The 11,774-nt window shown below is 31.4% G+C and overlaps 2 protein-coding genes across 2 annotated transcripts; both read left to right on the top strand.

Annotated features, from left to right (window-relative positions):
• Window positions 1–4,806: 4,806 nt before the first annotated feature.
• LOC120416860 (trafficking protein particle complex subunit 12) lies at window positions 4,807–6,410 on the top strand. Its single transcript, XM_039578756.2, has 2 exons — window positions 4,807–4,990; window positions 5,048–6,410. The coding sequence occupies exons 1-2, from the start codon at window positions 4,903–4,905 to the stop codon at window positions 6,391–6,393; spliced, it is 1,434 nt and encodes a 477-aa protein (XP_039434690.1). The 5' UTR covers window positions 4,807–4,902; the 3' UTR covers window positions 6,394–6,410.
• Window positions 6,411–10,317: 3,907 nt separating this feature from the next.
• LOC120416847 (protein 60A) lies at window positions 10,318–11,748 on the top strand. Its single transcript, XM_039578736.2, has one exon. It carries the CDS (start codon window positions 10,431–10,433, stop codon window positions 11,715–11,717), a length of 1,287 nt encoding a protein of 428 aa, XP_039434670.1. The 5' UTR covers window positions 10,318–10,430; the 3' UTR covers window positions 11,718–11,748.
• Window positions 11,749–11,774: the final 26 nt, after the last annotated feature.

Genomic DNA, 11,774 nt, shown 5'->3' with positions numbered 1-11,774 from the left:
TAATTTTAGGACCCAATTTAAGTATTTAAGACTTTAAGAATTCAAGAATTTGAGAATTTAAGAATTAAAGAATCAAAGAACTTAAGAATTTAAGAATTTAAGAATTTAAGAATTTAAGAATTTAAGAATTAAAGAATTTAAGAATTTAAGAATTTAAGAATTTAAGGTGAAGCCGTTGATCATTTTCGAAGAAAATTGATCATCACTATAAAATATTCTGTATTAAATTCAATTTAACGAATTTCAGCACCAAAAAGAATCAGCATGTGCCGGGTGTTGAGTTCTTCAAGCCACTGAAAGAATTTTCGATCTAAATCAAATGCGTTTACAAATTTATATAATTTTGTGGTACAATCATTGACGTCCTAGTTGATTAATGACGATTTTCATAACTTTACAAGGAATGGAATAATAGTTACCAAAAGGAATTCGCATGTGTAGGGCACTATTCTAAACAACTTGTTGAAGGAATTTTGTCAACATATTGAAAGCGACGCAAAATTTATATATTTGAACGAAAAATCAAGACAATGAAGGAAGTCTTCACGTTAAGAATTTAAGAATTTAAGAATTTAAGAATTTAAGAATTTAAGAATTTAAGAATTTAAGAATTTAAGAATTTAAGAATTTAAGAATTTAAGAATTTAAGAATTTAAGAATTTAAGAATTTAAGAATTTAAGAATTTAAGAATTTAAGAATTTAAGAATTTAAGAATTTAAGAATTTAAGAATTTAAGAATTTAAGAATTTAAGAATTTAAGAATTTAAGAATTTAAGAATTTAAGAATTTAAGAATTTAAGAATTTAAGAATTTAAGAATTTAAGAATTTAAGAATTTAAGAATTTAAGAATTTAAGAATTTAAGAATTTAAGAATTTAAGAATTTAAGAATTTAAGAATTTAAGAATTTAAGAATTTAAGAATTTAAGAATTTAAGAATTTAAGAATTTAAGAATTTAAGAATTTAAGAATTTAAGAATTTAAGAATTTAATTTAAGAATTTAAGAATTTAAGAATTTAAGAATTTAAGAATTTAAGAATTTAAGAATTTAAGAATTTAAGAATTTAAGAATTTAAGAATTTAAGAATTTAAGAATTTAAGAATTTAAGAATTTAAGAATTTAAGAATTTAAGAATTTAAGAATTTAAGAATTTAAGAATTTAAGAATTTAAGAATTTAAGAATTTAAGAATTTAAGAATTTAAGAATTTAAGAATTTAAGAATTTAAGAATTTAAGAATTTAAGAATTTAAGAATTTAAGAATTTAAGAATTTAAGAATTTAAGAATTTAAGAATTTAAGAATTTAAGAATTTAAGAATTTAAGAATTTAAGAATTTAAGAATTTAAGAATTTAAGAATTTAAGAATTTAAGAATTTAAGAATTTAAGAATTTAAGAATTTAAGAATTTAAGAATTTAAGAATTTAAGAATTTAAGAATTTAAGAATTTAAGAATTTAAGAATTTAAGAATTTAAGAATTTAAGAATTTAAGAATTTAAGAATTTAAGAATTTAAGAATTTAAGAATTTAAGAATTTAAGAATTTAAGAATTTAAGAATTAAGAATTTAAGAATTTAAGAATTTAAGAATTTAAGAATTTAAGAATTTAAGAATTTAAGAATTTAAGAATTTAAGAATTTAAGAATTTAAGAATTTAAGAATTTAAGAATTTAAGAATTTAAGAATTTAAGAATTTAAGAATTTAAGAATTTAAGAATTTAAGAATTTAAGAATTTAAGAATTTAAGAATTTAAGAATTTAAGAATTTAAGAATTTAAGAATTTAAGAATTTAAGAATTTAAGAATTTAAGAATTTAAGAATTTAAGAATTTAAGAATTTAAGAATTTAAGAATTTAAGAATTTAAGAATTTAAGAATTTAAGAATTTAAGAATTTAAGAATTTAAGAATTTAAGAATTTAAGAATTTAAGAATTTAAGAATTTAAGAATTTAAGAATTTAAGAATTTAAGAATTTAAGAATTTAAGAATTTAAGAATTTAAGAATTTAAGAATTTAAGAATTTAAGAATTTAAGAATTTAAGAATTTAAGAATTTAAGAATTTAAGAATTTAAGAATTTAAGAATTTAAGAATTTAAGAATTTAAGAATTTAAGAATTTAAGAATTTAAGAATTTAAGAATTTAAGAATTTAAGAATTTAAGAATTTAAGAATTTAAGAATTTAAGAATTTAAGAATTTAAGAATTTAAGAATTTAAGAATTTAAGAATTTAAGAATTTAAGAATTTAAGAATTTAAGAATTTAAGAATTTAAGAATTTAAGAATTTAAGAATTTAAGAATTTAAGAATTTAAGAATTTAAGAATTTAAGAATTTAAGAATTTAAGAATTTAAGAATTTAAGAATTTAAGAATTTAAGAATTTAAGAATTTAAGATTTAAGAATTTAAGAATTTAAGAATTTAAGAATTTAAGAATTTAAGAATTTAAGAATTTAAGAATTTAAGAATTTAAGAATTTAAGAATTTAAGAATTTAAGAATTTAAGAATTTAAGAATTTAAGAATTTAAGAATTTAAGAATTTAAGAATTTAAGAATTTAAGAATTTAAGAATTTAAGAATTTAAGAATTTAAGAATTAAGAATTTAAGAATTTAAGAATTTAAGAATTTAAGAATTTAAGAATTTAAGAATTTAAGAATTTAAGAATTTAAGAATTTAAGAATTTAAGAATTTAAGAATTTAAGAATTTAAGAATTTAAGAATTTAAGAATTTAAGAATTTAAGAATTTAAGAATTTAAGAATTTAAGAATTTAAGAATTTAAGAATTTAAGAATTTAAGAATTTAAGAATTTAAGAATTTAAGAATTTAAGAATTTAAGAATTTAAGAATTTAAGAATTTAAGAATTTAAGAATTTAAGAATTTAAGAATTTAAGAATTTAAGAATTTAAGAATTTAAGAATTTAAGAATTTAAGAATTTAAGAATTTAAGAATTTAAGAATTTAAGAATTTAAGAATTTAAGAATTTAAGAATTTAAGAATTTAAGAATTTAAGAATTTAAGAATTTAAGAATTTAAGAATTTAAGAATTTAAGAATTTAAGAATTTAAGAATTTAAGAATTTAAGAATTTAAGAATTTAAGAATTTAAGAATTTAAGAATTTAAGAATTTAAGAATTTAAGAATTTAAGAATTTAAGAATTTAAGAATTTAAGAATTTAAGAATTTAAGAATTTAAGAATTTAAGAATTTAAGAATTTAAGAATTTAAGAATTTAAGAATTTAAGAATTTAAGAATTTAAGAATTTAAGAATTTAAGAATTTAAGAATTTAAGAATTTAAGAATTTAAGAATTTAAGAATTTAAGAATTTAAGAATTTAAGAATTTAAGAATTTAAGAATTTAAGAATTTAAGAATTTAAGAATTTAAGAATTTAAGAATTTAAGAATTTAAGAATTTAAGAATTTAAGAATTTAAGAATTTAAGAATTTAAGAATTTAAGAATTTAAGAATTTAAGAATTTAAGAATTTAAGAATTTAAGAATTTAAGAATTTAAGAATTTAAGAATTTAAGAATTTAAGAATTTAAGAATTTAAGAATTTAAGAATTTAAGAATTTAAGAATTTAAGAATTTAAGAATTTAAGAATTTAAGAATTTAAGAATTTAAGAATTTAAGAATTTAAGAATTTAAGAATTTAAGAATTTAAGAATTTAAGAATTTAAGATTTTTTAGAATTTAAGAATTTTTAGAATTTAAGAATTTAAGAATTTAAGAATTTAAGAATTTAAGAATTTAAGAATTTAAGAATTTAAGAATTTAAGAATTTAAGAATTTAAGAATTTAAGAATTTAAGAATTTAAGAATTTAAGAATTTAAGAATTTAAGAATTTAAGAATTTAAGAATTTAAGAATTTAAGAATTTAAGAATTTAAGAATTTAAGAATTTAAGAATTTAAGAATTTAAGAATTTAAGAATTTAAGAATTTAAGAATTTAAGAATTTAAGAATTTAAGAATTTAAGAATTTAAGAATTTAAGAATTTAAGAATTTAAGAATTTAAGAATTTAAGAATTTAAGAATTTAAGAATTTAAGAATTTAAGAATTTAAGAATTTAAGAATTTAAGAATTTAAGAATTTAAGAATTTAAGAATTTAAGAATTTAAGAATTTAAGAATTTAAGAATTTAAGAATTTAAGAATTTAAGAATTTAAGAATTTAAGAATTTAAGAATTTAAGAATTTAGAATTTAAGAATTTAAGAATTTAAGAATTTAAGAATTTAAGAATTTAAGAATTTAAGAATTTAAGAATTTAAGAATTTAAGAATTTAAGAATTTAAGAATTTAAGAATTTAAGAATTTAAGAATTTAAGAATTTAAGAATTTAAGAATTTAAGAATTTTAAGAATTTAAGAATTTAAGAATTTAAGAATTTAAGAATTTAAGAATTTAAGAATTTAAGAATTTAAGAATTTAAGAATTTAAGAATTTAAGAATTTAAGAATTTAAGAATTTATGAATTTAAGAATTTAAGAATTTAGGAATTTAAGAATTTAAGAATTTAAGAATTTAAGAATTTAAGAATTTAAGAATTTAAGAATTTAAGAATTTAAGAATTTAAGAATTTAAGAATTTAAGAATTTAAGAATTTAAGAATTTAAGAATTTAAGAATTTAAGAATTTAAGAATTTAAGAATTTAAGAATTTAAGAATTTAAGAATTTAAGAATTTAAGAATTTCTAATTTTTTTAAAGATTTTACACTCTGAGTAAATATGTCTGAATTTTATCTGTCCAGACCTTCGTAGCGTGCAAACGTTTTGACAGTTCTCTCATCAGCTGTTAAACACAGTGTTGTTTTGATTTTCACCATCAAATTTCCAAACTTTTCCTTGAAATTTGTTAAAAAGCGTGCGATTTTGTAAAGATTTCAAAAATGACCGACAACCAGGGGGAACCCAGCCTGAGTCAGTATTTCGCCAACGATCCGCCCAGTTTCTTCGACCAGCTAGCGGAAAAGGAAGGTTTGTTGTTTTGTTTACTTTCTTCCAAAAACCATCTGATCGATTTTCCTCCCCCAGGAAAATCCCAAACAAAAATCCCCGACCCGTACGCCACGTACGACTTCCTCCCATCGGCCTCTCCGGTGGACACCCGGCACAACGTTCCGGACAGCGTTCGCGACCTGTGGGAACTTCCCGCGGCGGTGGAACCAGGATCGGCTCCGGTGCTGACGATGCCCGGCGTGAGCGTGGCTACCGATTTGAACGATCCGGTCCAGGAGGCGGTTAGCTTCCTGGTGGATCCGGTGGAGGCGCAACACCGGAAGATTCTCTCGCCGGATGATGTGACGCAGGACGAAAGGGGCTTGCGGGAGTTGATCGAGCACGGGTGTTTTAGGTCGGCGGTTAATTTGACCGCGCGGTTGTTGACCATCAAGCAGCAGGGCTTTGGGAGGGCCGGTTACACGGTGAAGCACTCGCCGAACTCGTTGCAGCTGTGGTTTACGCGGTTGGCACTGCTGGTCAAGTTGGGCCAGTTTGAGATTGTTAAAATGGAGGCGGAACCGTTTGGATCGCTGAACAAGCCGGATGTGTTTTACGAGTTTTACCATCCGGACATGCACTCGGACAAGAAGGGCTCGATGGCTTCGTTCTCGTTTCGGCTTTTGTTGGCGGAGCTGCCCATCTATTTGGGCACTCCCAGAGTCGCACTGGATCGACTGACTGAGCTGCTGGCCGTGACCAGTCAAATCCGAAGCTACTTCGGTAAACTGCCAGACTCCGACCACAACAAGCAAGCGGCCAGCTTCTGGCTCACCCGCGAAAAGCGCATCCTACATTCCATCGTGAACTGCTCGCTCCTCGTGAAGGACTTTAGCCTGGCCGACCAGCTGCTCCGTCAGCTAATCGACTCCCCCGGAACGACCGCCGACGAGAAGCGATCACTTCTTTCCTGCTGGGGTCGCATCCGGCTCCAGTGCGGGGACATTTACGGCGCGGAGAAAAAGTTCTCGGAAGCGAAGCGACTCAAAGAGGACGTCGCCGGCCAGGACGCGGATTTGCGCGAGCTCGTCGATCGTGGCCTGCTGGCGGTCGCCCAGAACGACTTCCAGTCCGCGTTCGATCTGTTCCAGAAGGCGGCCGCGTTGGACGCGTCCAGCACGATGCTGTACAACAATATGGGCGTTTGTTTGCTTTATTCCGGTAAGTTGAAGGAAGCGATCAAGATGTTTGAGGGGGCGATTCAGCGGAATCCGAAGCTGGCGTTGAATGAAAATTTGCTCGTTAATCTGTCGACGCTGTACGAGCTCGAGTCGAACAACTCGAAGGATAAGAAAATTGCGCTGCTCAAGTTGGTTAACAAGAATCGGGCGGATTTGAGCGTGGGGCTGGATATTTGCTTGAAGCTGCAGACGATTGCATGAAAACGTATTTAAAACTATTGCATCAGAAAGACACCTTTATTTAACTGAAATTTGTGATTTATAGTTTAATCTTTGACTGTTTATTTAACAGGTAAAATAATGAGATATCAAGTATATTAATAAAAATATTCCACAATCTAATTATTTTAAAATTGCATTGATCCGAAATTGCCACACATACCTATAATAGTAAAATGCTCTAAATTTTCCTTTTGAATCAAATCTCAAGTTCAAACTCAACAATAATAATTCTAGGAAACTACTCAAGATAATTGCCTGCTGCTTCAGCAGCCATGACCGTCCGCGCTGAATCAACAGTCTGGTGAGAATGATGGACGGCGCAACCAGAACCGTCCGAGATAGCAACCGCTGCTCACACGGAAGTGTAATTCAAGCTAGAGGACGCCTTCTGGATCAACTTGGACAACTTGAAGTGTTACACTAACTAGGACGTGTTGGTCCGAAAGAAGCTCAAATGGATTGCCATGATTTGTCTATAAAAGGAGGTGTTCGACAGAAAAGTTTTCATATCATCATACCAAGCCTTCAACCATAAAACGAAAATTAACGAAGCCGGAGTCTCCGAACCGTCGGTAACCTGTCGTCTCCGCCTCCAACAAAATATCGGAATCCGCAGGTGAACAGGCGGGAGATGTGCAGGCCGTAAATGCGAAGTCGTGAATGTTGCCCAGATCGTCGTCACCACCACCACAGTACCTGGAACAATATCAGTGCTTTCTCGATTGTGCCGTTCGATTCGTTGGGAAAATCCGACGTTCGAAGCAACTACAGGTGAGTGATTGCCGTGAAACAATGGCATAGCTACACTTTTGTTTTTTGGTCAATAACTTCATGCACTCTCGGTATTTGGAGTTCACGTCCGTGTTAGCGAAGGGCCCTTTTTGGTGGCAAATTGTATGTCGTTTGGGAAGCACTCAATTGGGTACTAAAGCTTTATGAAAATTTTTATGTACAACGGTAAAAAACACGATTAAAACCGATTTCTGATTTTTTTTTCATTTTAATGCAAAAAGTCGAAGAATCGACTATGGTCCCCTTGGAACGAGCTGTCAAGCAGGACCTTTTCTGTCAAAAAGGCCGTAAGTTAATTTATCAAAATTGATTCTTATAATCCATTTTAAATCCTTTGCAGTCGTACAAAGGGTCATTGTACTTAGAAAAATAAGCTCTATCGTTGTGAACAATAATATCACAAATTACCTGTGTCGCGACGTGCTTTTTTCGTCTGTCGCAACTGCGGATTTCTACGGTTGTTTTTTTATTTTTATTTTTAGCGAGTGTTTATAATAAGGAAGCTGTACTATTAAAGTGAAAATAGTGTTTTTGGACACAATGCAGGTAGCTTTTCCTAGCACGCGTTAGTGGCAAGATTTTTTGCTGATTTTCGTGACGACCTTTAGTAAAGCCTTATTTTCATGTAATTATGACTGTGAATCACAATCGGCGCCCAGAGTTGGTCAAAAATGGCCTTTGAGATATTTTCAGCTCGATTTCTTATTTCATAAGCAACCTTGTGCATTGAAATAGAACTTTTTATAAATATTGAGTTTTGAAATTGCATTGTTTTTAGAATTGAAACGGCTGTAACTTTTAGCCAATAAGACCAAATTTATTATTTTTGAATAAAATGTGTGTTTTTTTGGCCCATAAGCTGCTCTGAACATTACTATTACAGTTCACACTTGATTATCCGAAGTTTCGATTATTTTCTTGCTCGTTTTTAACATCAAATTCGAATTCTGCGACCCCATTTTAGTCAAATTTGGGTAGTGCCTTAAAAATTAACAAATGCATTTGTTCAATGTTTCATCACCGCCATTTTGGCCGCCATCTTGGATTAAAAAATTCTAAACCACTTTAGAGTAGCTTAGGGGCATACTTATCTGCCCATAATTGAAAATTCGGCTATTATGCCAAATCAAGTATTCCGAGAAAAACGCGTTTTAGTGTTTGTCACAAAATCTCCGTCCAGGCAATTTCCCATAAGAGTGGCATATTAGCCGTTTGGTTTTTCGCATCGGCAGCCAAGTCTAAACACTATTTCAGTAAAATTCAAGTTCCAGAAGATGCGTTGGAACATCCTCTACCACCTGGTGCTAATATCTCGTTTTTGCTAAAAGTGGATATTAGCCGTTTTTTCAATGGTGGGCAGTTATGCTCAATAAGAAAAAACAAGCAAAAAAAAAAAAATATTAAAATTGAAATTACAGCAGATGTTTTTTTTAAATATTTGAATGAAAAAGTTATAAGGTGGAAAATACACCTGCCCAGTTGTTTTGCAATCATATGTTTTCAAAAAGTCTAATTGGGTACTAAAGCCCTACGTCAATTTTTAAAACCATTTCTGCTCTTTTTTTTCATTTTAATGCAAATTTTTTTTTTTGACAAGACGACATTTTTTCGATGGATCAACTATGGTCCCCTTGGAACGAGCTGTCAAGTAGGAGCTTTTCTGTCAAGAAGGACCGTGAGGTTAATTTTTCAAAATTGATTTAAAAATCCATTTTAAACTCTTTGTGGTCGTACAAAGGGTATTGTACTTAGAAAAATGAGCTTTATCGCTGTGAACAATAATATCAGCAATCTAAGCTTCATTTTAGGACCCAATTATTGACGAAATTTTTTTCGTCTAAAAAAAACTTTTTACGGTACTGTACAACAGAATTTTACAAAAAATCTAAACATTTTTGATCGATCCCAGACATGCAGAATATGATTTTAAACGCAGGAAAAGGCATATCAAATTGTTTTCAGGTGTCTTCCTGTTTATCACTTGCATTTACAACAAACTATAATTATAGAGTTTTTTTTAAAGGTCATTTAAACAATCTAAAATTGTATCATATGAGATAGAAGTATTATTCACAGCTGAAAGGATCCTTCAAATTTGTCTATGGCTTTCACAAAAACAATTCCAGAGTTTTTTTTTTGAAAAGGTCCTATAAACTATTGTCTTTCATATGTTTATAGGACCTATTAAAAAAAAAACTCTAGAATTGTAGGTTGATAAACTAAAGAAATAAACCGCATTTAATTGAATTATCTATAATGTAGAATTTGATTCTACGAATAACAAATAAATCAACTAATCGTAACAAAACAAAGTTAAAACAACTATTTCCATTTCAAGCAAGTGTTTTTATTGACTCTAACAACCTTGTTAAAAAAAACAAAATAAATTTATTTTTAAACTATTTTTAAGAATATCGCTCTAAAACGGGGTTTATTATAAAATTTCGCAAAAAAACAGTTCCAGCATTTTGAAAATTCTGCAATCATAATAAATTCCAGTCTTATAAATAAGTATAGGTATTTAAATATGGTGGTAAAGGTAGTTGAAACGTTATTCCAGATTTTTTTTTTAAATAAATATAACGCAACATTGTTTCTTCAAATATTATTTTAAACATTCTAACTTCTAACATTCTAACTTCATCAAATTCATCTTTCAATTATTACCAAACTCATTCGCTCAAATTTAAAATTAAATTAAATTAAAACAAGCTAACTGCATCATCATCATCATCCTCTACACTGCTCAACGAGCTGAGCTGAGCTGAGTGATCTTCTCACGTGAAGCAGGCTGGATTCTTTCAAAGCCAATAAGATAAACATACACTTGAACGAACGACTATCACCGTTTGTAAACTTCCACATGCTTCCGAGGGCACAGTGAAAAATATTAAGGTAATTGTGTGATGATTTTTTGTGTAATTAAATCGATTTTTGTTAACTTTGAAGCTTACATTTTTGATATTTCAAATTTGCTGGAATAATTTTTTTACTGTGTCCGCCCCCCCAAAATGATATTTCAGGTACACAAATTGGGCAGACGAAGGCAGAGAGAATGGAACGAGAAAAAGGAAATACCTAAAATTGCCATGCACCGTCCAGCGCGAGAGAGAGACCTTCGAAAAAACCAAAAAAGATCGTCCCTAATATGTTCTACCTACCTCAATAAAACTCGTTCCCCTCGCCGGAGAGAAGATCAAACCAGTCATTCACAAGTCGTTGCGATGATCACTGGTGCGCTAATTCTGCTCTTGGTGGCGCTTCGCGGTGCCTTGGCCGTGTCTGGAATCTACGTGGACAATGGCGTCAGCCAGACGATCCGTCAGAAGGCGATTACGCTGCACGATCGGCAGGAGATTGAGCACGAAATTCTGGACTTGCTGGGGCTGCCGGATCGGCCAAACTCGAAGCACATTCATCCGTCGCTGCGCAAGTCGGCGCCACAATTCCTGCTCAACATCTACCACAAACAGTTGGACGCGGCGAAGGGTCGAGGGCGCGGACGCCGGCAGAGGGACACGAGCAGCGTTTACAGTAGAAGTCTGCTGACCATCGCGGATGAGCGCGTGATCGAGGAGTCGGATGTGATTATGACGTTCCTGAACAAGGGCCACAAAGATCTGCCCAAGATACGTCACCGGAGGTACGGCGAGCGGTTGTGGTTCGACACGAGCGAGACTTCGGCGGACGGAGCGATGCAGCTGTACGCGAGTCTGCGGATCTACAAGAACTCGACGATCGACGACTGGAACGCGATCACCAGCGGAAGGTTGATCACGGTACGGGCATCGCTGATTCGTGAGTACAACGCCAAACGGGGTGAGCACAACTTGGAACTGATCGCGGAGCACACCGTTCCGTACAACTACGAGGGTTGGCTGGAGATCAACGTTACGGACGCCATGGACCAGTGGATGACCAACCGGATCGGTAACAAGGGAATCTTCGTCGATGCGTACTACAACGAAAGACCTTCGAAGAACGTTCGTCCGCAAGATTTCGGCCTCATCCTCTCCAACAAGTACGGACGCTATCAACCCTTCCTGGTCAGCTACTGCAAGGGTCGTGAACTGGTCGAACCAACAACCCACAACAACCGATCGAAGCGTAGCGTCGTCAAAAACTCCCCCAGAAAAGCCCCAAAGAAATCCCTCAAGCCGAAAAACCCCTTCCTCGAGCGATGGTCCCAGAAGGAAAAATCCTGCCAAATCCACACCCTGTACGTGAGCTTCCGTGACCTCAACTGGCAGGACTGGATCATCGCACCGGATGGGTTCGGGGCGTTCTTCTGCCACGGGGATTGCAACTTCCCACTGAACACCCACATGAACGCGACCAATCATGCCCTCATCCAAACCTTGGTGCATTTGATCCACCCGAACAGTGTGCCGAAGCCGTGCTGTGCGCCGACAAAGTTGAACCCGATATCGGTGCTGTATCACATCGACGATGCGAACATCAACTTGAAAAAGTACAAAAATATGGTGGTGAAGAGTTGTGGGTGTTTGTAGAGAGTAAGGAATAAATAGAAGTTAAGTTAAATGAGTGGTTTTTTGTTTTGCAAAACG

This window comes from Culex pipiens, chromosome 2, assembly GCF_016801865.2.
Source record: "Culex pipiens pallens isolate TS chromosome 2, TS_CPP_V2, whole genome shotgun sequence".
Taxonomy (NCBI): Eukaryota; Metazoa; Arthropoda; class Insecta; order Diptera; family Culicidae; genus Culex; species Culex pipiens.
This window is presented reverse-complemented; position numbering and strand designations above follow the sequence as displayed.

Coding starts and splice junctions, on each gene's coding strand:
- LOC120416860 (XM_039578756.2), top strand. CDS start 4,903: ATGACCGACAACCAGGGGGAACCCAGCCTGAGTCAGTATTTCGCCAAC. Junction 4,991..5,047: donor CCAGCTAGCGGAAAAGGAAG/GTTTGTTGTTTT, acceptor TTCCTCCCCCAG/GAAAATCCCAAACAAAAATC.
- LOC120416847 (XM_039578736.2), top strand. CDS start 10,431: ATGATCACTGGTGCGCTAATTCTGCTCTTGGTGGCGCTTCGCGGTGCC.